This window comes from Cydia pomonella, chromosome 22 (assembly GCF_033807575.1).
Source record: "Cydia pomonella isolate Wapato2018A chromosome 22, ilCydPomo1, whole genome shotgun sequence".
Taxonomy (NCBI): domain Eukaryota; kingdom Metazoa; phylum Arthropoda; class Insecta; order Lepidoptera; family Tortricidae; genus Cydia; species Cydia pomonella.
The window spans coordinates 142,985-170,399 of NC_084724.1; the positions used below are offsets into that span (position 1 = coordinate 142,985).

The 27,415-nt window shown below is 40.3% G+C and overlaps 1 protein-coding gene and 1 pseudogene across 1 annotated transcript; both read right to left on the bottom strand.

Moving 5' to 3' along the window:
- Positions 1 to 2,857: 2,857 nt before the first annotated feature.
- LOC133530398 (myrosinase 1-like) lies at positions 2,858 to 27,311 on the bottom strand (annotated as a pseudogene).
- Positions 12,131 to 13,454, bottom strand: LOC133530269 (uncharacterized). Its single transcript, XM_061868148.1, has one exon. The coding sequence runs from the start codon at positions 13,299 to 13,301 to the stop codon at positions 12,270 to 12,272; it is 1,032 nt and encodes a 343-aa protein (XP_061724132.1). The 5' UTR covers positions 13,302 to 13,454; the 3' UTR covers positions 12,131 to 12,269.
- Positions 27,312 to 27,415: the final 104 nt, after the last annotated feature.

Below are 27,415 nucleotides of genomic sequence, written 5' to 3' on the forward strand. Positions count from 1 at the left end.
ATCATGTCCGCTATAGTTTTCATTTAATGTCTTTCTTAAGCTCTTCTTCCACGATTTTTTTCATATTTTTTGGACCTATGGTTCAAAAGTTAGAGGGGGGGGACACATTTTTTTTTCTTTCGGAGCGATTATCTCCTAATATATTCACTTTATCAACTTACACACACTGCTCTATTTACACACATATTATAAGCTCTGTATGATGTATTCAGTTAGTTAAACCGCACGTAACCACTGCCAATGCGCTATTTAATCACACTGTTTGCTTTGGCATTCAATTTCGAATAAAACGTCATCTTGGTTATTCATACAAACTTCATAGTTACGAATTATTTTGACGTTTTATTAAAACGTTAGATCTGCCAGTGCGTCAGCGGTCAGTTAACAGTCACGGCCAAGTAACGCTAGTGTTCATTTTGTATTGGAAATGGGGCCTTTCACACTAAAAGAATGGCGTCGAAATAATATTAGGCCCTAATATTACTGTTATCTTATACCTTTTTCCTACTCCTCTACTGTTATCTGTCATTTATGCATTCATTAACACGAATATAAGAACATACATAAAAGGTTTCAAGAAAAGTCTATATTGTCTATTCCTCATAACAGCTCTTGTGCTTTTAATCGCTATAACGTTACTGCTATTAATGGCTACCAACCTAACAAAATCAAAACGAATACAGTTTTAAACTAAGTGCATTGCTGCCAACTTACAAAATATTCATTTGGTTGCATAGTAAAAACAATCACTTCATAAGTCAGAAACACGCATGTGACACCCGTAATATAGCATTGCTTGTTAGTCTCCGTAGGCTACGGTGGCTAAAATCGAGAAAAAACTGTCCAAAAATTTAATTTAGCAAGTAGCAAGTACCAGGGCCTCATGAGTTGCGAGGAGGTGTCGCCGACCGGCCGGCCGCGGCCCGGGGCGGGCCGGGCGCGTCACAAGGTATGCTCGCGCGTCTTGGCGATATACTTTTGCTTTGTTTGCCTAAATTAAGCTTTATTTTTGTTGACTCGTAGGAAAAGTATTGTATGCAACGTTGTATAAGTAGGTCAAAAAATGCTCGTGGCGTATTCCTTTACAATGTTCGCCTACGCCTTCGGCTCCGGCTCACATTGTAACTCACGCCACTCGCCTTTTTTGACCCTTCTTATACAACTATTGCATAAAATACTATAAACGAGCAATTCTTGTATATATATATATATATATATATTTCCGGGATCTCGGAAACGGCTCTAACGATTTTGCTGAAATTTGGTATATGGGGGTTTTTGGGGGTAAACAATCGATCTAGATTATTCTTATGTTTGGGAAAACGCGTATTTTCGAGTTTCATGCGTTTTTCTTTCGACGCAGAATATGGTCGCTAATTTCGTGTTGCCGGCCACTGTCCGTCTGGTCCAGCGGGTTAAGACACGGACTGCTAAACGAGTGTTACGGGTTCGAATCTCGCCCGGTGACTAACTTTTTTTTTTATATGTTCTATTTTTTTTTTTTTTAATTTTTATTGTTTTAGACACGTTTAATTCAGTAAAAAAATGTAGTTAAGATTATCACCTATAGACCACCATATTACAATAAATAGTTATATAAGTAAGTAAATATTCTTTATTGCACCAACAATTATACATTTTACATACATGTAAAACTACAAATGAATTTTAAAGGAAAATAAAACCAGGTAACAACAGGCGGTCTTGTCGCTAAAAAGCTATCTCTTCCAGACCTTTAGGTTGCAGGAAATTTAGAACTCATACAAAAGTCAACAGGTAGTGCAAGGAGCTAAATATGGAGACTATTAAACACAAACACACATACTACTTATATAAGGATTAAAACAATACCTAATATACTAATAAATATACAATATAATATTATATATATTTATACTTACATATATACTATATATAAAATGGCAACTTAAGTCAGTGATAGAAAGTATAGTTTCAACTGATATTTGAAAATGGGGAGAGATTTAGCTAATCTTAATTCTACTGGCAAAGCATTCCATAACCGAAGCCCCGCCTACGAAGCCGATGGTCCCGGGTTCAAATCCTGGTAAGGGCATTTGTTCGTGTGATGAGCATGGATATTTGTTCCCGAGTCATGGATGTTTTCTATGTATTTAAGTATTTATAAATATTTATATATTATATACATCGTTTTCTAAGTACCCTCAACACAAGCCTTATTGAGCTTACTGTGGGAGTTAGTAAATTTGTGTAATAATGTTCTATAATATTTATTTATTTATTTATTTTTATTTATTTTTATTTATTTATTTATTTTGAACCTGAGTTGGGCTATACCTCCAAGTATTCTATGATTCTTCTAGGCTACAATTAGTGCAATAGGTTAGGAAACTGTACCCCTAGTGTAAATAAATTCGATTTTGAAACGTGACGTACGCGTTTGCGTTTAGTCTCATTTTGTATTGGATTTAGAAAGAGCGCGCCAAGCGGGACGTTTTGGAAACTCAAAATCCTATACAAAATGAAACTTAACGCAAACGCGTTCGTCACGTTATGATGTCGATAAAATGTCCTATAATATAAAAAAAATGTATCTTGATGTACACAATAAATACAATAAACAATATAATTTAACGTTATATAACAGCCAGTGTAGTGTATAGTGACCTTGACAATCGTCTTGGTGATGGGCGCGCATCCCACGCACGACTTTCACTTCATTTCGCATGCATAAAGCAGTGTGAGCGATCTTCAAGGTACCAAAATAAGATTAAAACAGTAACGAGTTGTTGAATCGGAATGGGGCTCCAGTTTAATGTAATTACGTTGGGTATTAGTTGTGGTTTTACTGAAATAGGTTTAAAATAAAATATTTGGATTAGGTGTATTGATTTAATCATTTATTTTTAAACTATTTGTGACATTATCTATGAAACGGGACCTTATTGCGCGGCGTTGTTTATAATATGGGAGCATCGTTGATAATGGCGTAAGCGCCACCGACAATAAGGTCCCTTTTCATAGATAATGTCACATTTACAAAGTATAGGTTATTTAAGTAAGTTTAAGTTGATAATCTAGCAATTAACATTTATTAATTTAATGCTTTGTACAAGTTAGTAATACAGTAATAACTTAGATTTAAAGCTTATCATGTTTTTTATTAATTTCTTTTTGACATACATTTTCTGATTATTTCTAAATAAAGAATCTCTCTCTCTCTATGAATTTTCATAGACCGCGGGCCAGTCGCATATTTCGTTGATCATCACATCCCAGGCGATAATTCGTGTGGTTAAGGGTGATATGTAATGAATCCTCGTGAACGTCAGCTGCCGTCCCGTTGGTGGGTTGAAGAACGGCAGTCAGCCAAACACGTAAGATAAATTAATCAAAATAGATATTGTATCTCGATTAAAACTTTTGTCAGTTGATAGTTTATAAAAAAAATACAGTTATCTCCCGAGATGCCAGGTCCAACAGTATCCTCGTATAGCCCAGCCATACAGATTTTGGATTTTACCCAAAATTTTCTAATGAATGTTGAACTTATACTGTAGGAAATGGAGTTGATTTTGTTTTGTTTGAAAATTTAATGAAATAAAAGAAATGCAATTCTGTTCTAATAAAATATAATTTAAATTTCATGGAATTGAATAAGTAATGTAGCTAGGACTGTGAGATTTAGAAGGGTATTGTCAGTAATGTTCAACTACACACAGCCTTACCGCTTAACGGAGACGGTTCGTGAAGTAGTCGTGCGGTGGATTCTACAAATCATGCCTTTCGCGAATGTTATTCGTAAAATGTCTGCAACATGCAGCAAGAGAGATTTCTAACCGTCCCATTCGATTACCTCTCACAACTCGAAATATATGATGATTATTTTAGTCACCTGCAGTGATTCACGGGGTGAATATATAGGTCATACTGTGCAACTTTTACTGTGGGTCTAACTCCGAAATAGCGAAAAAAAAGCTGTTTCATACATTTTGCCTGTTTGACCTTGACTTTTTCTATGGGAGAGTAAATTTTTTTACGCGACGTTTTTTTTTAATTTACCCGTAAAATAGTACAGGTGACTATATAAACATCCTGTATTTTATGTCATTTGACCTGACATGTTTTTCTTCATAATCGTCTTATTTTCAGAAGCGTTACCAATCAAACCTAACCTATGGCTTCCACAGGATGTCATTTTCAAATAATTCTATAAACTGAATTTAGAATAAAACGCGTTAGGTCAAATGGAACACTTTTCTAGGTTCATAAGGTGCATTACAAGTATTTTCGTCAGTGTTCGTGAATGCTAGAGCCCGGAGAAGCTAAATTTGCACCGATTTTAACAGAACAAAGTGAGACGGTGTCATTAAAATGTCATATTTTCATAGAAATGTCACTTGCTCTCAGCTCGGACGCTATTTAGATTACTAGCTACAACTGGCCGGCCGCGTCGTGGAACTGGTAGAGCGCGTCGAGGTCCCCGCCGCGCGCCACGGCCGCCAGGTAGCGCGCCGAGCGCCGCGCCGTGCGCGCGCGCCGCGGGGACGAGAAGTCCACGTGGTGCAGCCCGAAGCGAGACCTGCGACACCCACACCGCATTAAATAATTTAAATAATTCTAATTTCAGGATTAAAAAAATCTAATTAAAATATTTTATGTAAATGTCTTAATTTTAATTTTGAGATTTTTCTATGCTTCCAAGCACCCGTCGTCCCTGGCGAGCAAGCGTGGCAAGCTTACATTTCTTTAAGAAATGCACGTAGGTATATAGTTGTCGATATCTGTCTGTCACAGAGCTAATGTGGTTCGAGGTACACCGCACTGCTTGTACAAATAGTTATGTCGCTGCATATAGCGTGCAGACGCAGAGTTAGCGAAGACGGCCTCCAACACTTGACCCCGCGTGTATGTAGGTAGTGTACTCACTGGTACCCGTCCATCCACTCGAAGTTGTCCATGAGCGACCAGGCGGTGTAGCCGACCACGTTCACTCCATCCTCTTCTATGGCCAGGAGCACCTGCACACGTTCAAAACTATTATATGACCCGGCTTGGAACTTCGCTTAAGACCATAAATATTGATCCTAGCGATTACTCGTATGTGTAGAGAAGTGGTAGAGAACCTATATTATAGAATTTTATATAAAGATTATTTGATGCTTGCTATGGGCCTCAGTTTACGAGTTATTTACGAAAAACTAAACTCCATTACTACGTGGAATATACTGTTACGAAAGCACATATTAACTCTGAATTAAATACTTCCAATGACATTGGATATCATTCTGATTTTCGTCGCATTTTTCATTTTTGACAGACCGTCTTCTACATTTTAGATCTGTGCAAAGAACATACTGTAATAACATATTGGTTGCGCTCGCGTGGTGTTCAGTGAGATCTGGCCCTGGCTTGGAAACTTTCCAGTACCTGCTCCAAGTAGTCCCTATAGAAGTCGACCCTGGGCTGGTCGTCCAGGTCCGTGCCGGCGTCCGACAGCCCGTTCTCCATGATGAAGATCGCCACGTCTCCGTACTGCTGTTTGATGTACGACAGCAGAGCGCGGAAACCCTCGGGGTGCACCTGGTAGAACAAATAAGTGGCTCTAACTTTTCGGTATTTACTGTGACATTAAAAAACGCGTAGAGCATGACCCCAGCTCTTTAACTCTCGAAGAAATGCAATTTGAGAATCAAAGCGTACTATCGAGGTAGCGGGTCGTACCCGGTTTTCGGAACTTACTGGCAACAAACTTCGAAGTCCTGGCAACAAACTTCGAAGTCGCGTGCTTGGAGGAAACCAAGAGCGCGTCGAGCGTGACGCACAGCTCCTTGAACCCGTCGAAGAGGTAAGTGCTGATTATGATGATGATGTCCTTACCATAAACCAGTGGGACATGGTGGTGGGCCACTCGGGCCTAGCTCCAAGCACGACGCCCAGCTCCTTGAACCCGTCGAAGAGGTAAGTGCTGATTATGATGTCCTTACCATAAACCAGTGAGACATGGTGGTGGGCCACTCGGGCCTAGCTCCAAGCACGACGCCCAGCTCCTTGAACCCGTCGAAGAGGTAAGTGCTGATTATGATGTCCTTACCATAAACCAGTGAGACATGGTGGTGGGCCACTCGGGCCTAGCTCCAAGCACGACGCCCAGCTCCTTGAACCCGTCGAAGAGGTAAGTGCTGATTATGATGTCCTTACCATAAACCAGTGAGACATGGTGGTGGGCCACTCGGGCCTAGCTCCAAGCACGACGCCCAGCTCCTTGAACCCGTCGAAGAGGTAAGTGCCGATCTCCTCGCCCGGCGCCGCGCGACGCACTGTGCGCGTTGTGTAGTGATTCAGTCCGAGATAATCGTATGATCCTGATAAAGATAAGTTTATTTTTGAAGTAGGCATATTACAATGCGCTTATGAACGTCAAACAAAGCTACGCCGGCTCTAACCCTACACCTCTGACCCGAGAAGATTTAAATCCCTCCTAAATTGCAGGAGGGTATCGCAATATGGGACCGGCAAGAAACTCGGCGTTACACTTATTTTCCTGTGACGTACAAACGCTTTACTACTTGTGGCTTTTCATCAGAGAACGGCCCTTCATGACCCGTTTGTGGTGTAAAGGTCCTTATGCAAATAAATAAATATTATAGGACATTATTACACAAATTGACTAAGTCCCATAGTAAGCTCAATAAGGCTTGTGTTATAGGTACCTAGACAACGATATATATAATTATAAATACTTAAATTCATAGAAAACACATATGACTCAGAAACAAATATCCGTGTTCATCATACAAATATATGCTCTTACCAGGATTTGAACCCGGGACCATCAGCTTCATAGGCAGGGTCACCACCCACTAGGCCAGGCCGGTCGTCAAAAGGAATCAAATGCAGTACAAGAATCCTTCTCTGATGAAAAGCTACATTTACTTAAGAGAATGTAAAAGCACGAAATTATGCGTATGTGTATCGTAGCTTAGGACCCATAGTATTGCTTAGTTTGGGGCTAGATCAATCTGTGTAAAATTGTCCCCAAATATTTATTTATAATTGAATACTTACCCCTGACCAGCTCGATCTCTTCCTGGGTGAAAGCCGGAAGTCTGGAGCGGGGCTCGCCTTCCTCTGCGCTCTTCTGTGCGATGTAGCGCTCCAGCGCCGGCGGCCAGCCGCCCGCCGCCGAGAAGATGGGGTGGCAGTAGCGATCGATCTGAGATACACACAAATACAATGAACTAAAATAGCTATAGACTGACGGAGCTCATAAATGACCCCACGTGTATTATGCCACGAACGACTCAACTGTACTACGCGCAGCTTGACAATCTCAAATATTGTAATGCCGCGCACCCGCGCAAGATGATTGACATACTCGTATCACAATTTTATTTCACTCAATTAATTTTTTTATTGGCCTTGGACTAATAATACTTCGGACGTAGTTTTGGTAATACACAACTAGGATTCCATCATCCACCAATTTCCTTGTACTTACGCGCGACACACACACATTGACAGCTATCATCCACCAATCTGCCGTGAGTCGGATCGAGACGTCATTGTAGAAAGAAAAAAATAAATTATGCAGGCATGCGTGGTTAAATGTTGTAAAGATTATTGCAATCGGAAGAACAAAATAGATGGAACAACTGTTTATAGGTAAGTTAATAGTTTATTACGTTATCGTGCGTAAAATCATGATATTTCATATCAAAACAGGAGTGTGACCAGTAAGTTCAATAGGGTAATTTCCCTAAAATTAGGTTAACTGATGCCCTTCTTATTAAATCATTATGTATATAAAGACTAATTAGGTAAATGGCTAAATTATTAGTAAATTAAATTAAAAAAAAAATATTACTGATACTTATATGTCAGGCAAGTGTCAGCCGTATGGACGTTTTCACAATCACAAATATATGTATATGTCAGCGGCCGATCGTAAAGTTCCTCTGTAATGTTTTGAAGGTAGTCACATTAAGCCAATAGATAGGTTTGTTAGGTTGCTTCACATGCCTGAAGGGCAAATTGTCCAGAAATAGGAGTCGACTCAGGGAACGAGACAATGATTTTCGCGTATCACGATATGCGTAGGAATCTCATAATCTGCCTGATTACGATCGGCCGCCGACATATATATTCCGGCGCTGGGGTTTGCACAAGGCAACCTCAGGCGATGTCCCACTTACTGAAATGGCTTTAACGAGTTCTGTGAGCTCGGCGTCCTGCTCGGTCTCCGGCTCAAACCACATCATATGGTTGGTCAGCGACACCTGTCCTATATAAAATACGAAAATCCATACGGTAACCCAAACCACCAAACCATGTCAAACTAACCAAAATCTTATTATTATTAAGTATTTGTATGTCTTTCCCATCACGGAACAATGGTGTTCCAGACCTTTGGGAGGCGTGCGCGGAGCCGAAGCCACACGTAGAGGCCCTTTTGACACTTTAATGAAATGTAAGGGGTACACCTAGCGGATGTAGCCCTTGCCCGTGTCATGGGACGCACGCAGAGGCAGCACCCGCCAGGGTGTAAGGACTATTTGAGAGTTGATGGAATCTAAAATGAACTGGGCTATTGGGTGAAAGCGATGGACTAAATACTGGGCTATGGGATAAAAAGCGGCCAAGTGCGAGTCGGACTCGCCCATGAAGGGTTCCGTACCATTTATGACGTATTAAAAAAAACTACTTACTAGATCTCGTTCAAACCAATTTTCGGTGGAAGTTTGCATGGTAATGTATATCATATATTTTTTTTACATTTTTCATTCTGTTATTTTAGAAGTTACGGGGGGGGGGGGGGGGGGGGGGGGGGGGGGGGGGGGGGACACACATTTTACCACTTTGGAAGTGTCTCTCGCGCAAACTATTAAGTTTAGAAAAAAATGATATTAGAAACCTCAAAATCATTTTTAAAGACCTATCCATAGATACCCCACACGTATGGGTTTGATGAAAAAAGATTTTTTGAGTTTCAGTTCTAAGTATGGGGAACCTCCAAAATTTATTGTTTTTTTTTCTATTTTTGTGTAAAAATCCTAATGCGGTTCATAGAATACATCTACTTACCAAGTTTGAACAGTATAGCCCTTATAGTTTCGGAAAAAAGTGGCGGTGACATAATCGGACAGACAGACGGACATGACGAATCTATAAGGGTTCCGTTTTTTGCCATTTGGCTACGGAACCCTAAAAAACCGGACGCCTGCCTAATAAAACGGTATTCAATTTTATTTCCGGCAGACGGTGACTCGTCGCCCCCACAAGATGGGCCCCCACAAAAAGCGACATCATTATTATTACTTCCTTTATTTATCTTTTTCTCTCAGATTATTATTATTATTTTATGTGTGTGGAGAACCAATAGCTGATATATTAACATACTCGTAAATAATATAGTAGATAAAGGAAGTCAATTACAATATTTGGAAATATTATTACCTGGCGGGGGGGAACCTACCTATTGGTTTGCTGAAAAATAACAATGTTAGTATTTTTTTATTATATTTGTAGCTGTATAATGTTAAATTAATAAAGTGATGAAGTTCAATTTAATTGCTTTTGTTTAAAATAACCCTTGCGCAGTCTGTCAGTCTACAACTCGTTTGTTAGGGTTCCGTAGCCAAATGGCATAAAACGGAACCCTTATAGTTTCGCCATGTCCGTCTGTCTGTCTGTCTGTCTGTCTGTCTGTCTGTCTGTCTGTCTGTCTGTCTGTCTGTCCGAGGCTTTGCTCCGTGGTCGTTAGTGCTAGAAAGCTGAAATTTGGCATGGATATATAAATCAATAAAGCCGAGAAAGTCGTACAATAAAATCTAAAAATTTAATTTTTTTTAGGGTACCTCCCCTACACGTAAAGTGAAGGTGAATTTTTTTTTTCGCTTCAACCCTAGAGTGTGGGGTATCGTTGGAAAGGTCTTTCAAAACTAATAGGGGGTTTCAAGAAACATTTTATGATAAAGTGAATATATTCGGAGATAATCGCTCCGAAAGAAAAAAAAAATGTGTCCCCCCCCCTCTAACTTTTGAACCATAGGTCCAAAAAATATGAAAAAAATCGTGGAAGTAGAGCTTAAGAAAGACATTAAATGAAAACTATAGCGGACATGATCAGTTTAGCTGTTTTTGAGTTATCGCAAAAAGTTTTCCCTTCATAGTAAAAAGACTTATTTTAATTAGGTACTGATTATGCAAATTTGGCTATTTGTTTAACTCAGGTGAAAGGTACCGTTTCATCCCTTGGTTAACAATTTACTATACTTTAAGCTCGAGTTTAGCTTATTGTGACGGAAGAGTAACTACGGAACCCTACACTGAGCGTGGCCCGACATGCTCTTGGCCGGTTTTTTTTTCTTATATTACAATATTATTTTCAAAAATTAATATTACCTGAACTACACAACTTAGTAGGTTGATCTTTAATGTTATAGATGTCGGCTTCCGATCGCAAAGTTCCTGTGTAATGTTTTGACGGTAGTCACATTAAACCAATAGATAGGTAGGATAGGTTCGTTCGGTTGCTTCAGATGCCCGAAGGGCAAACTGTCCAGAAATAGGAGGCGAGACTCCGACTCAAGGAACGAGACAAACTTTTTCACGTTTCACGATATGCCTAGGAATTTCACGATCTGTCTGATCAGCCGCCGGCATCGATAGCTCATTTAATCTAGATTACTGGACTTAATGCATCTCCATACCAACCATAAGGTAGCTTTACCCATGGAAGGTCACATATGTGCAGTCCGCACACAAAAGTTTATGGATATTTAGATCCGTGACCTTACCTGTACGTAAATATACCTATTTCATTTTGAAAACGGGGACCTTGATTTATCCAAAAGTTACCCTCATTGTAAAACTTGTTTTGTCCAAATTACCCGACTATTTATTTTTCTTATTTATAAAATCTGTACAGGGTGCCTAGGCAATATGCTAATCGTTCACTCCGTAGCGAACGATGCGCTAATGTCTCTCTGTCGCACTAATATTGAATTGATAATAGAGAGTGTGACGTATAGGCTCTGGTGCGTACTGGGTGGGGAAATAAAACACAGTAATTGGTACCCATGTACGCTGCACCCGACCCGCCGCCTCGGCGGCTCTCAACGGAGTGCCGGCGGCGGGTAGTTACATCGCACGGTTTATTGTGTAATCGTCACAGAGAGATTACCGTTTCGTCCGCAACGACGCAAACGATTGTCATCTTAGCCAGGCCTCAGTTATCTTTTCTGACTTTTCTCAGATTATTTGCAATTGTTGGCAAAACATGTTACATAACAAGTATATATTCATACAAATAAGTGAGATAAGCTCCTCGACACATAACTGTTATGACAACTAACTTGTCGTATCATTATCATTATCCATCTTACGCACACGTCGACAGTAGATTGTTTTATTTCTGTCGAGTTAGTAGTTGTTTTGTTAGCCAATCATAAGGTTGCTAACAGTTAGGTTAGGAAATCAAACAACAAAGTTGCCACTTAATCATTCGGAAAATAAAATTATGCCAAGCCAAGTCAAATCTTGAACTTGAATTACACCCCAAGTAAAATAATAGTATTGTAAAAAATATTTTCTACACAGAACTTGGCACCCAAGATCTCACTTCTTTTGTCGGCGAAGTTATACAACAACGCATATACTAGTACTTCGTATTGAACTTGGCTCTCATTTCACATTTATGTTTATGATGGGATATCATTATGTTTGTATAGAAATTATTAGTGGATGCTATGAATACAATGTAATTTGAATAATTACTCCATTATTCACCAATACTTTCATACTCGACTTTGTTATTACTTTGTTGATACTAATTATTAATAATTTTCAGTTTTCAGACTTTTTCCTCTATAAACACCTCATAGTCTACCATGATGGCAAATAATAAGTTTCTAGGTCAACTGGAAGTGGATTAGGTTTTTGATCTACAAGTCAGTCAGTCACAAAAATGCCGGTTTTTAAACGTTAATTTTTATCATTAACAGTTAGTTATTTTTACGAAATTTTGTATTCTAGACAAGCTAAGGGGTATAAATAAATGTGTCAAATTTCATATTGTTCAAGCTTGGAGTCTTGAGTATTAAAATAAAAATCTTTGATACTTTTAAAACTTCTAATATGAGTTCCACAAAGGTACTTATGCTTAAATTGTATGTATAGAAAAATATGTTTCTAATTGCGTGTGACGCGCACATGAGCGCGTATCAGAGCCAAGTGAGCTCGCTAGGCGTCTAGAGGCGGCGAGGGGCGCGGCAGATGGGCCAACTGGTTTATTGGTATGCAGTCCCCGCTTCCCCTTCGTTGGTAGGAGCCGCAACATCCTGGGGGCCCTTGGAGGCTTTAGCCTTCAAGGCTTCATGGGTCTCGTCCAGCAGAGGGCAGAGGTATTTCACACCTCGCTTATAGGTGCCTGTTACAGTGGCAACTTCGGCTACTCGCGAAATCCCGTCGGCGCCAGGAAACAATTTGGAGATTCGTCCAAGCCGCCAGTGCAGTGGAGGAATATTCTCTTCCTTGATTAGGACCAGGTCACCCAGTTGAAGAGCTCGTCCTGGAACACGCCATTTCGTCCGTTGCTGGAGCTCGCAGACGTATTCCATTTGCCAGCGCCGCCAGAAGTGCTGTCTTAGTGCCTCGAGCCTCTGAAACCTGTCTAAACGGCTTGGGTTTATATCCGCGAGGTGGGGCGACGGCAACGAAGTGAGCGCGCGGCCGATGATGAAGTGACCTGGGGTTAAGGGTTGGAAATCGTTTGGTGAGGACGATAAAGGACATAAAGGACGACTGTTCAGGATTGATTCAACCTGACTAAATAAAGTTGCCAATTCTTCATAGGTTAAATGACCGTTACCTAGAATGCGATTGAGGTGAAATTTGGCAGATTTGACTCCTGCTTCCCACAAACCACCAAAGTGAGGAGCATATGCCGGTTGGAATTTAAATTGTATTCCCTCATTTGCTGCAAAATTGCAAACCGTGTCTGAATTTGAACTAAGATAATCGCTAATTTCCTTGGCCGCTCCTACAAAATTACGTCCATTATCGCAGAAGATCTCGCGAGGTCGCCCTCTGCGAGAGATAAAACGTCGCAGCGAAAGAATAAACGAATCCGTCGATAGCGTGCTTACTGCCTCTAAATGCAAACATTTGTATCGAAGACAAACAAATATCGCTAAATAGCACTTCGTTATTTTGCAACCTCTGCCATGCCTGTCCGTAATCATAAAAGGCCCAGCGAAGTCTACGCCGACACTAATGAACGGAAAATCAGGCGTTACGCGCTGAGAGGGTAGAGCGCCCATCAATGGAGCAGAAGTATTGCCAGCTACGCGGCGACAGGTGACGCATTGTTGCGAGACGGTGCGCGCAAGTGTGCGCCCCGATACGGCCCATACCGACTCGCGAATGGCGGCTAAAAGCAGCTGAGGAGGAGCGTGCAGAAGACGGATGTGTTCCTGTTGAAACAGCAATCTAGAAAATCTATGTTTGGCATGTAAAAGCATTGGGTGGCGTTTATCAAATTGATAAAACGAAGAGGACAGACGTCCACCAACTCTGAGAAGTTTGTCATTTTCATCGTAAAATGGGTTAAGCGATAGAATATGGCATTTAGGGCCTAGAGATTGCTTGTCACGCAACAATTTCAATTCGAGGGGGAAACTAGCCTGTTGCGACAAAGCGACCAATTTTTTAAAAGAAGCCTCCAGCTCCTCAGGTTGTAGCACACCCGTAGTTTTATTGGTTGAGAGACGGCAGTTATGCGCAAACCTAAGCATATAAGCTACCGCACGTTGCAAAGTTTTAAGTTTCGAATATCGATCGAAATCAACGACATCATTTTTTTGTGAATCTTTAGTGATCGCGACGTTAACCTTTAGCTCGGGTAAATCGAATTCCGAGTTTGAGGAAAACTGAGGCCAGTTATTCTGTGGCTCGTACAAAAAGGACGGCCCGGTCCACCACATTTGCAAATCAGGTAAGCGACGCGCTTCGACCCCTCTAGATGGATAGTCAGCCGGATTTACAGCGGTAGGAACGTGACGAAACTCACTACCATCGGTGAGTTCTAAAATATGAGCCACGCGATTAGCAACAAATGTTTTTAATTTAGTTTGATTTGTTTTAAGCCATGCGATCACAATTGACGAGTCAGTCCAATAAAATTTTTGCGCAATCTGGCAGCGCAACGTCTTAGAGACAGCTGACGCGAGCTGAGCGCCTAGAAGGCAAGCACATAATTCCAAACGAGGAATAGTCGTAGCCTGGACCGGCGTGACCTTGGCCTTGGCGCACAGCAGCCTGACCATAACAACGCCCTTCTCATTTGTTGACTTTAAATAAATACAGGCCGCGTATGCAACTGAGCTCGCATCACAAAATACATGCATCTCGATATGCGTCGGCGAGTCGCATAGAACATAACGAGGTATTTGGATCGAAGTTAAAGACGCTAGTCCGTTTACAAAATCCTGCCAAGACTCGTTTATGTAGCTCGGCACGGGAGCATCCCAGTCGATTTTTTCAATCCATAATTTTTGAATTAAAACTTTAGGTATAATCGTCAGCAAACAAAGGAGGCCTAATGGATCAAATATTTTACACGAGTCCGATAAAATTGATCGTTTCGTAGGATGGCCGTCCTTGGCCGAATATTGAGTAGGGAAATGAATGATATCTGTCTCAGAGTCCCAGCCCACTCCTAACGTATGCGACGATGAGCTAATGATCAAGCTACCTTTATTTTCATTGGGGTTTTCTGAGTCGTGCAAAATTGACGATAAATTTGAGCGATATTTGCGCAGAGGGAAGCAACCAGCTGCCAGCGCACGCTCAACCGACTCTTTAATAGAACGTAGTTCTTCCTCTGTGTCCGACCCTGTTAGCAAATCATCCACTAAAAAATCATTTTGGATGATGGTCTTAATTTTTTCATTTGCACATTCTTCGCCCAACTGCCATAAACAGCGTGTGCTCAAAAAACTAGCACTTGAAAATCCGTAAGTGACCGTGTTAAGTTTTAAAGTTTTTAAAAGTCCGTTCTCATTGGAGCGCCAAAGAATTAATTGTAAATCGCGGTCACACTCCTGAACCAAGACCTGCCGATACATCTTAGCGACATCCCCAGTCAAAACGTATTTGTAAGTGCGAAACCTCAATAGAATATTAAATAATGAATCCTGAATCGTCGGCCCGACCATCTGCAGGTCGTTTATAGAATAACCAGACGTGGTGGGGGCACTACCATGGAAAACGACTCTTAATTTCGTAGATTCGCTGGAGGGCTTTTGCACACAATGATGTGGCACAAAAAAAGAAGGGTCCGGAATGTCAGAATCGGACACAGAGAGATGGCCTAATTCGGCATATTCATTTATAAATTGCTCGTAAGCCGCTTTTAAATCAGGGTTACGTTTAAATCGTTTCTCTAATGCAAAGAACCGTTTTTTAGCTAAGCGATACGAGTTCCCTAAACAATCGGGCTCCGTAACCAATGGCAAGCGTACGTGAAACCTACCGTTATCGTCACGATAGGTGTGAGTGACAAAATGTTGCTCACATTCCGCCTCTAAATCGGTAAACGGTTGACTAGGTTGGGGCACTTGCTCCAGCTGCCAGAATTTAGTAAGCGAGTCGTCAAGATTATTATCACTGGTTGTGTACAGGTGATTGCATTGTAAAAAAGAATTGAACGACTTTTTATCGAACGCTGAGTATGCATTGTACTTACTGACAACTAACCATCCTAGTTTTGATTTGCGCAAAACAAGCGTATCGTGCCCTAAATCAATTTGCTCGCCTCCAACCAAATTCCAAAAAACGTCAGCCCCAATTAAGATATCTACAGGTCCAGGCTGATTAAAATGAGGATCGGCGAGTTTTTTATTACGTGGCCACTTGACGTTCGACACATCGATAGGCCTTAGTGGCAAATTGCTGTTAATTACGGGCAGCGCTAAACATGAGATATCGAATTTAATATTTTTATCATGTTTAGACCGAATTTGCACAAAACAGCGTTCCGGATTACTAGATATAGGCACGTCAGATAATCCGAAAAGATTTGTATTACTGGGCAGCGGTGCGAGTTGCAATTTCTGTTTAAAATCGGTTGTAACAATAGAAGTCATGCTTCCGCAATCTAAAAAAGCGCGCGCCGTTACATAATCATTAGTAGCCGGGCTATATATGTCTACGTACGCGGTAGGTAAAAGTACCTGATTTGAGCGCGATACGGTCATATTTGACGACAGCCCGAGCCCGGGCTCCGAGCGCGGCGGAGGCGCATCTACGGGCGCAGTGGCAACCTGAGGAGTCTCCCTATGCAATAAAATATTATGGCGCTTCTTACAAGTGTGACACGGAGCTACTCTGCAGCGATGAGAAGTGTGCCCCTTCCGCAAACAGTTGAGACAAAGGCGTAACCTTGACGCTCCGGAGATCCGGTCTTCGATGGACAGGGACAGGAATGACGAGCAATCGTAAATCCGGTGCTCACCGCTGCAGAACACACAGGCAGGAGGAGAGGCCGAGGCCGAAGCAGCAGGAGTGGCTGAAACCGCAAAACACTTGGTGCTAGACTTCTCACGTTTATTGTGAGGCGAGGCAATAGGTTCGCGTTTATTATTATTATTTGTGATATTATTTTTCATATCAGATTTATTACGCTGAACCGATTCCAAAACATCAGCACGTCCCTTTAAAAAGCGATTAAAATCGGCCAATGACGGTAAATCGTCATTTGAAAATGAATTACTTTTAAATTCCTCCCATTTTAAGCTAGTGTTACTATCGAGTTTACTTGCGACCATATGTATAAGAAGCGTGTCTCATTTATCAGTGGGCTGGCCCAACGTATTTAAAGCCCGTAGGTTTTTGGACACATGATCCACTAAGTAACAAAGGGACTTTGCTGATTCGCGACCAATCGCTTGCAAATTAAACAATGAGTTCAAATGGTTGCTAATCAGCTGTTTTTTGTTGTCATATCTCTCGCAGAGAAGACGCCAGGCCTCAGCGTAATTACTGTCCGACACTTCTAAATTACTAATCACCTGAGCCGCTTCACCATCCAAATAAGAATTTAAATAGTGAAATTTGTGAATCGGCTTGATGTTGTCGGAACTGTGAATAAGGGAATCAAATGTGTCTCTGAATTCGAGCCACTTAAAGTACGAACCATCGAAACTAGCGATTTTAATCACAGGCAAACGAAAATTTAAACCGTTGCATGTATTGTCATGACCACGGTTACTTTGAACTTCAGACTTTACGCTGGCGAAATCAGATCCTTCGGCTGTCTTGTCAATAATCTTTTGAGCCGTGGCAATAAGAGAAATAAAATCATTTTCCATCTCTTCTCTTATGTCAATTTCGGTTTGCATTTCTGATGTAGTCGCAATTTCTATTTGAGTTTGGATCTGGTCAAACTGTGTGAACATACTACGAAAACGATCCAACTTCAACGAAAGTTCGTCTACATTTTTCGAGGAAATGCTTTCCAGAGCATTCAAATCGGCAATGTAATTTTTAAATTTAGTAATACGTCCCTTAATAGACGTTCTAGTGGGTACCAACGTAGCCATCTTATGACAAAGATCTGATTTCAATGAAAACAGCGAATGAGGAAATCAAAAATCAAAAATAAAAATATGGAATAAATACGTAAATTTTCTGGCCTATGTTCACAGTCACAGTGGTTGGCTCGGTCGGCAACAGTGCTATGCGAAATGCAGGAGTCAGCAGAAAACACACCGCAGCTGCAGCTGAGTCGTAGCTGTTGCCGGGGAGCGACGCGACCGGTTCTTATCTGTAACACGATCGCACGAACACTTGTGTTACTATGAAATGTAATGGATTTTTTTTTATGCGTTGAGATTTAACTGCGCGTAATTAGTAAGATCGCTAGACAGTATTCTTTTTGTGTATTTAGCACAAAGTAGGAGTATGCTTTATGAAATGGAGAAAAGTTTAAGCTGATGAAATTAACTAATAAGAATGTCACTCAAATAAGCGTTTCTGTTCTTAAATAGTTTTAAATAAATGCTTAAATTAGCGCAAAAGGCTATAAGTTTTGAATTGGCTATAAAGCAGCGACCAGATTATTTCACTGACACTTGCTATCAAAAGAGGATACGTGGCTAACAAATGTTTACGTCACTAATGCAATAAAATGGCATACAATTAAAATTAAGCACGGCAAAGGGTGAAGACGGCAAAGCTAAATAGTCAAATAGGTGGAGGAAAGTACGAGCAGAGAGTAGGAAATATGAAGGAATGGTGCACTTCCCTTGCTAAACCTGGCTACGGCGTAGTTCTGACCGGCGGGCTTGAAGTAAGGGTGTCTGCAGCTTCCAAAATGGCGTCGTAAATCTCCAAATATTTGTACAGTACAACTGGCGTCGTGGATAGGTACAATCCAACAGGCGGATCCAAAAAACTGCGTTGGCGCCGGGTTGTCCAATTTGTGCCACGTTGTTGCTGTCGTGACCTTTGCCTTCTTCACACGTAGGACTTTCGTTCGACTCGGGCAGAAGCTATCTTTGCGTATTAATCACGTCGGTGGGTCACCATGGTCAAGCTTGGAGTCTTGAGTATTAAAATAAAAATCTTTGATACTTTTAAAACTTCTAATATGAGTTCCACAAAGGTACTTATGCTTAAATTGTATGTATAGAAAAATATGTTTCTAATTGCGTGTGACGCGCACATGAGCGCGTATCAGAGCCAAGTGAGCTCGCTAGGCGTCTAGAGGCGGCGAGGGGCTGACTCCATATCAGAAGGTTGCGTGTTCAAATCACGTCGGGGTCACCAGATGTTGCGGCTCCTACCAACGAAGGGGAAGCGGGGACTGCATACCAATAAACCAGTTGGCCCATCTGCCGCGCCCCTCGCCGCCTCTAGACGCCTAGCGAGCTCACTTGGCTCTGATACGCGCTCATGTGCGCGTCACACGCAATTAGAAACATATTTTTCTATTCATACAATACCAGCTTAAGTACCTTTGTGGAACTCGAATTAGAAGTTTTTAAAAGTATTTTAGATTTTTTATTTTAATACTCAAGACTCCAAGCTTGAACACATATACTTATGCAGATTAAATAGGTTTCACGTTGTGAAGGGGTCAAAGTTAGGCAGCTCGAAATGGTTCGTGTACATTAATTTCCCTACCTGCGTGCGTTGTCTAATGTCTACACGGTCGCTGCGTGGCCATTATCTTTTTCTTTAAACTTGGCTAGACACGCTGCCGTGTCTCTAGAATAGAATGATTACATAGTATGTACAGTCAACCAATTTGAATCCTAGGCCACTATAGAACCTTGTCGCTTTAACTACTCTATACATGACATGCATCACTCAATAAGCACTGTCGTAGAAGTCATTATGACATGGTTCTATAGTGGCCTAGGAATCAAATTGGTTGACCGTACGTACCTACTCGAAAACAACGTTATGTCAGATAAGGATATGGAAGCGATATCTTTGAGACATTGATACACAGTAGTAACGATAAGTAATCAGTTTTCACGTGGATATAAATATCGAATAATCATAATCTTATTTACACGAGCGAGCACTTGACAAAATGATAAAATAGGACCATCTAGTTGGTGGAAACTGAGGATTTTCGCCCTTCAGTTTTCCGAGAACGATCAGTTTTTCTGGTCTTGATATACATGTAAACCTACTGTGGCTACATACCTTGATATTTAGGTTTATACTCCTTCTCGTACAGCCTGTAGGCCTTCGCGTGCGCCAGCAGCACATGCTTGGTGCACAGGTACGAGCCGCGCCCCTCGGACTCCAGCCCTGGAGCGAGGTGCTCGTTGTACCTGAAACGTACATAATAGTCTGTTCTCTCACCGCAAAGACGATTCATGTCACCGCTCCGGTAGCCGGTAGCTTATAATCATTTGACAAATTTCATAATAAAGGGTGTAAGCCCTACAAACTTTAAATATAAATTTAATAAAACCGGCCAAGAGCATGTCGGGCCACGCTCAGTGTAGGGTTCCGTAGTTACTCTTCCGTCACAATAAGCTAAACTGGAGCTTAAAGTATAGTAAATTGTTAACCAAGGGATGAAACGGTACCTTTCACCCGAGTTAAACAAATAGGCAAATTTGCATAATCAGTACCTAATTAAAGTAAGTCTTTTTACTATGAAGGGGAAACTTTTTGCGATAACTCAAAAACAGCTAAACTGATCATGTCCGCTATAGTTTTAATTTAATGTCTTTCTTGAGCTCTACTTCCACGATTTTTTTCATATTTTTTGGACCTATGGTTCAAAAGTTAGAGGGGGGGACACATTTTTTTTTTCTTTCGGAGCGATTATCTCCGAATATATTCACTTTATCAAAAAATGTTTCTTGAAAACCCCTATTAGTTTTGAAAGACCTTTCCAACAATACCCACACTCTAGGGTTGAAGCGAAAAAAAAAATTCACCCCCACTTTACGTGTAGGGGAGGTACCCTAAAAAAATTAAATTTTTAGATTTTATTGTACGACTTTGTCGGCTTTCTTGATTTATATATCCATGCCAAATTTCAGCTTTCTAGCACTAACGACCACGGAGCAAAGCCTCGGACAGACAGACAGACAGACAGACGGACATGGCGAAACTATAAGGGTTCCTAGTTGACTACGGAACCCTAAAAAAGTGACTCGTAAAAAAATAATGTATACTTTAAGGAATTTATTGAATGTAAATTAATACAATAATCACTAATTTGTAATAATTGAAGAATATGTCAAATAGTTGTGACTTGTTGTTTGTGATGTGACCTAATATTTCATTATTAATAAATTGTCTATGTGTATGTCTTTTATAATATAGGAAAACGAGCATGATGGATCCTCCTGCAACAAATGATTTGAAATTGAATCGCTTGATGATAAGCAATGATCGCTTGCCATGGACACCTGCAACACTAGAGGGGTCGCAAGTGCGTCGGCAACATTTAAGATGAGAGAACGTTATTTTCTTCAGTCATGGTCATCTACGTATAAAGTGAATTACGTTTCTGGCACTATGCGTAGATTGATTGGTCTGATAATTATCCGGTCATTTGCGGAATTAAACTGGTCTTCTGCGTAAATGGTAATTTCCGTATAAATATATAACGGCCTTACCTTACCCTCTAAATGGCCACGGAACTGGAATTCACTCGAGATGTCGTCGCCAAGGATTCCGATACCGGCTGTGGCAGTCAGGGGCACTCTCGAAACTAACTTTTTGCTGTTTCCCTAACTCAAATGTTTACATACCCAATATCGCAGACAACCGTGGCCTCGTTGATGGTGACCCAGGTCTTGACGCGGTCTCCGTACAGGTCGTAGATCACACGAGCGTAGTCCGCGAACCAGTCCGAGATCAGTGGGTTGGCCCAGCCTCCTGGAAATCATGCTTATTTTCATTCTCTGGGAGCAAAATCTTGCACGTCCTTAAAAAATCCTTACGAAAATAATAAAGTTTAGAATTTGTCAAAGGTCTTCGTTCATACTTGTTTCTAAGCTATACATAGCTTTAAGGATATTTGTTTATCTGATATATATTTTAAAACTCAATTCTCATAATTGCCATCTCGCGTCCAAGTGCTATCTCAGTTTATAATATTGCCTTTGACTTTTAAAATGAGTGATTTTTATTAAAAGTAACAAATAAATATTCTATAACATCCTATCTTCGCCACCCGTCCCCAAAAAATATGCCTAGGCACTAAGCCTCATATTAAGAACGTTAATTTTCAAATCTTTAGATCTTATGTAGAATACCGTCTCCATTACCAACAGTTGTCTGGAATCTATTCATTGCAACAGATGCCATTTTAGATCATTGCTGGCTAAGTATAAAGAGACGCACTATAGGTATATTTAAAATTGAAATTGATTTGAAATATATTATGGTTATGGTCCCCATTCCTTTTCGTGTAATACTTGTTATCCTATAAATTATGTATGTATTTATATCCTTTGTCTTTCTGGTACCTTATTGTTGTACATTTTGCTGCATTTGTCACCCTCTTTTAACTATTTCCTCTCATCTACTCAAAGGTTAGGTTATGGCATGGTCGTCATGTATTACGCGGATTTGGGAGTTGTGAATGACACAACGATTTTTGTAGAACTGAACATATATTTGAAAAAGCAAAGGTTTATAGGTTGCAATAAATGAGTATATATAAATATAAACTATAGATACTTATTGTATTTACATAACTACGGGAGCAATGAATTCAATCGATCGACCTAACGCCGCAATCTATTGAAAATCGCATGCACTTATCGGTGACGTTTGGAGAGGACATTAACGATAAGATTTATTGTTTATTATTCGGTTCGGTGATTCATCAGTTTTGTTTCGTTGGGCTGATCTTTATCCTCCATATTATCTAATGAGATAAAATGGAAGACGAGTGCAAAATTGTCAATTCCATTTCAACGACTTTCATCTCTATCATGTGATAGTATGAAGGGGGTATGGAGAGGTTAGCCCCTTGTCTGTATATGATAAAAATCCTAATCATAAGTTTAGTCATATTTTTGCATTTTTGTGGTCTATACAGTACAGTCAGCAATTTTCAAAATTGCAAAGCTCCCATGTGATGTTCTCGGAATTTTTTCTGGACGTTTATTACAAAATCTTAGTTAGTTTCAAATTTTTTATTTACAAAATTTCAATCACACTTGCAATAGACGCCAATAAATGACGTAAATATAACATTAAACAGTCGTCATTGCATAATAATCCCTAATCTGAATGGGAACTTTCTAAGTGGAAAGTTTCTCATGAAAGTTTTCATTAATTCTTGGAAATTTTGTGAATTTTCAAGTTGTAATTGGCTCAGAGAACGGATCACAATACGGTTGCCAAAAATGTTATTAGCGATCTTTAGGCCTTCGAGGATTGAACCCGCGATTTTTTACCAGCACATTTTTTTATATACTACGTCGGTGGCAAACAAGCATACGGCCCGCCTGATGGTAAGCAGTCTCCGTAGCCTATGAACTCTGGCAACCTTACTCACCGGCAGGAACGCAACACTATGAGTAGGGTCTAATGTTATTTGGCTGCGGTTTTCTGTAAGGTGGAGGTACTTCCCCAGTTGGGCTCTGCTCTAGATCTGGAATGACATCCGCTGTGCTGTGCCCTACCACACAAAGCGAGATGAAATTCACAATGCCCATACCTCTCTTTTGGACGTAGTTTAAGGACGTACCCGGGTTTATCACGTCTATCACGACAGGTTTTGGGGATCTTTTAGGTTATATTAGTTGAAGTCTTACCCAAGTCCTGCAGAGGTTGGGGCAGATCCCAGTGGTATAGTGTGACCACGGGCTCGATGCCTTTCTCCAGCAGCCCGTCGATCAGGTCGCTGTAGTACCGCGCGCCGTCCTCGCTCACGCGGTTCGAGAAACCGGTCGGCAGCACTCGCGACCAGGATATTGAGAACCTGGATGTTAATACAGGATGTAACAACACAAGTGGGGATCCTTCTGAGTGTACATTCGGTATCGTGTTCTAATAAATGATAAATCTGCCAGTTGTTTAGACTTGTGCCTCTATAATGTGCGTACCTTTGTATATTTATTGTAAGGTTATACAATATAGAAGATTTGTATTGTTAATTTTTTTGTTCTGGTGAGACTTCAATATCATGGCCCTTGGTGAATCCGATCTGTATAATAAATAATAAATATTATAGGACATTATTACACAAATTGACTAAGTCCCACAGTAAGCTCAATAAGGCTTGTGTTGAGGGTGCTTAGACAACGATATATATAATATATAAATATTTATAAATACTTAAATACATAGAAAACACCCATGACTCAGGAACAAATATCCATGCTCATCACACGAATAAATGCCCTTACCAGCATTTGAACCCGGGACCATCGGCTTCATAGGCAGGGTCACTACCCACTAGGCCAAACCGGTCGTCAAAAATCTGTATTCTCATATACACTACGATATCCTCGGACTTGTTTTCTGTGAATAATATAATTACCTATAGAAGTCCACATTAAGGTCCTCAAGCAGCTGAATATCTTCCCTCCACTTGTTGTATGAGTCGCAGGCCACATCCCCGGTGCTCCGGTCGCTGATGGCTTCCGGCCTGGAGTGCACGAAACGGTCCCAGATGCTCTCGCCTTTGTCTGGAAGAACGCTTGCGATTATCGATCGAGCATTCAATATTTATCATTCAAAATCACCACATAAACCCACTAGCCAACGTGAGGAAACAACTCAAAAATTTGCATAAAATTACTTTGCCACCCTTGAGGATAAAATGCAACTTGTACATCGGTTTTTGAAGAACAGAGAGAAACTTTACAAACTGAAAGATCACTTACCGCTGGCGATCCAGCCCCCGTCGAACTGTATAAGGCGGTGCCGATCTTGAACCCGTCGGGAAAACATCGCGACACACAAAATTCAAAATTCAAACATTTATTCTGCAAGTAGGCCTCAAGGGCTCTTTTACAAGTCAATACAACATTTATAGTGACATGAAAAATACATAACAACATTTATAAATACAACAGCCAATACCTGGGTAAACATTACATTATAATAATCTTAAAATAAATAATTACTACAATACAATAGAGATGTATAGTCTCTATGGTTAAAAACACATTAAATCTGGAGATGCAAAAGGTCCCCAATGTCAGAGTAATAATACTAATAAAATTTGGAGGTGTAAAGTCTCTCCAAGTCTCACAGTATTGCACTGTACACAAATTACTCTTGTAGCCCACAGATACCTATATGAATCACCTACCACTGGCGTTCCAGCCACCCTCGATCTGGTACGCAGCAGTGGCGGTGCCGAACTTGAACCCCTCGGGGAAACGCCGTTCCGCCGCCGCCGCCGTCGTCAGCACCGCACTGTAGATAAGTTATGTTACTATTAATTGCGACACACGATACCTCACTGGCTCCACAGAAAACCAGCACCGTTGACAACGCTTAGTCGTGCCAACTGCAATGCTGAGTGGAGACCATTTCAGCCTCACATCCTTATTTGTTCTGTACTATTCAACTTCCACTGTTTCTTTTTTAATTCTTGTTGTAGTTAATGTATTATCTTCTTTGTAATAATTGATGTGTTGTCTGAATAAATATAATTCTATTCTATTCTAATTGTAACGGCATTTAAAACTTTCACGTTTTGAACACACACAGAGTCGTACAGGGAACCAGGTTCGCGCGGCAGGTCACCTATGCGCTGGACTGACCAAATAAAATTCGCAGTAGGAAACCGCGTATCTGACTGTGCCAGACAGTCTACAAAAGTCGTAAAGCCTGTCCTTAGATATATATGTAAATGTAATGATGCAAAAATAAATCTGTCAGTCTGCCTGTTAACTTTTCACGCTTAAACTGCTGAACCTGAACCGATTTAAAATAAATTTGGAACCATCGCCCACATGTGAACTGTCCATCTTATGCCAAAAGCATAAGGTCCACCGATGGACAATTAAAAGTGTTGCTGTTTGTACAAGTACAGGGAAAAATCTGATACTAATACGTAAAAAATTAAATACAAAAGTTAAATTTTACGGAACCCTCGCTGGGCGAGTCCGTCTAGCACTTGGCCGGTTTTATTAAATTTAGTTCACCTGTAACATTTATAAATTTAATTAATATTATATTAATAATTTGTATCTATTTTAATTGTGTAATTATTATAATATCGTCTCGCAATGTAGTATTGAGATTATTATAGATTCATGTCCGAAATAAAAGCTTTTTAATTTATATATATTTTAATTATGAATAAGCAGCATCCCTCGCATACGAAGTCGCAAGAAGCTTTTTTTTATAAAAATCCTCAGAATATTTCTCGCACCAACTTTGCTTCTCGTTGACTGGTAGATAATGCTTTGAGGCACACGCCTTTGGTATCTGTATATTTTTGACTGTGCAATAAAGTTTAAAGTACCTGGGCGACCGAGCTTTGCTCGGTTATAACTATTTATTGTAATATGGTGGTGTATAGGTGATAATCTTAACTACATTTTTAGGGTTCCGTAGCCAAATGGCATAAAACGGAACCCTTATAGTTTCGCCATGTCCGTCTGTCTGTCTGTCTGTCTGTCCGAGGCTTTGCTCCGTGGTCGTTAGTGCTAGAAAGCTGAAATTTGGCATGGATATATAAATCAATAAAGCCGACAAAGTCGTACAATAAAATCTAAAAAAATATTTTTTTTTAGGGTACCTCCCCTACACGTAAAGTGGGGGTGAAATTTTTTTTCGCTTCAACCCTAGAGTGTGGGGTATCGTTGGAAAGGTCTTTCAAAACGAATAGGGGTTTTCAAGAAACATTTTTTGATAAAGTGAATATATTCGGAGATAATCGCTCCGAATGAAAAAAAAAATGTGTCCCCCCCCCTCTAACTTTTGAACCATAGGTCCAAAAAATATGAAAAAAATCGTGGAAGTAGAGCTTAAGAAAGACATTAAATGAAAACTATAGCGGACATTATCAGTTTAGCTGTTTTTGAGTTATCGCAAAAAGTTTTCCCTTCATAGTAAAAATACTTATTTTAATTAGGTACTGATTATGCAAATTTGCCTATTTGTTTAACTCAGGTGAAAGGTACCGTTTCATCCCTTGGTTAACAATTTACTATACTTTAAGCTCCAGTTTAGCTTATTGTGACGGAAGAGTTACTACGGAACCCTACACTGAGCGTGGCCTGACATGCTCTTGGCCGGTTTTATTTTTACTAAATTAAACTTGTCTAAAACAATAAAAATTAAAAAACTATTTATAAACTTGAACATATAAAAAAAAAAGCAAAAGTTGGTCACCGGGCGAGATTCGAACCCGTAACACTCGTTTAGCAGTCCGCGTCTTAACCCGCTGGGCCAGACGGACAGTGGCCGGCAACACGAAATTAGCGACCATATTCTGCGTCGAAAGAAAAACGCATGAAAACTCGAAAACACGCGTTTTCCCAAACATAAGACTAATCTAGATCGATTGTTTACCCCCATATACCAAATTTCAGCAAAATCGTTAGAGCCGTTTCCGAGATCCCGGAAATATATATACATATATATATACAAGAATTGCTCGTTTAAAGGTATAAGATATACCTTGACCAAATACCTGTTTTGTTTGTTTGCTCGAAGCTCTAAATGATGGTGCCGCCCATGACAAACCAAGTAGTCGGTGTGGAGAATGCCTCATAGCATTAAGTTCGCCTTTTATACCTTAAGTTGTTCTTTTATGCAATAAAGTTTAAATAAATAAATACTTACCAGATAATTACCGCCTTCATGCACTCCATGTCTCAGACTGATGGCCGAACGAAGTGTTATCAAATAAAGAAAAAAATAATCACGCCGATAAGGTTCCGCCAAAAATATTTATCTTCAACGAATTGAATGAAAA

Bases quoted from the DNA above. Each gene is read 5' to 3' on its own strand.
- LOC133530269 (XM_061868148.1), bottom strand. From the start codon at position 13,301: ATGGGCGCTCTACCCTCTCAGCGCGTAACGCCTGATTTTCCGTTCATT.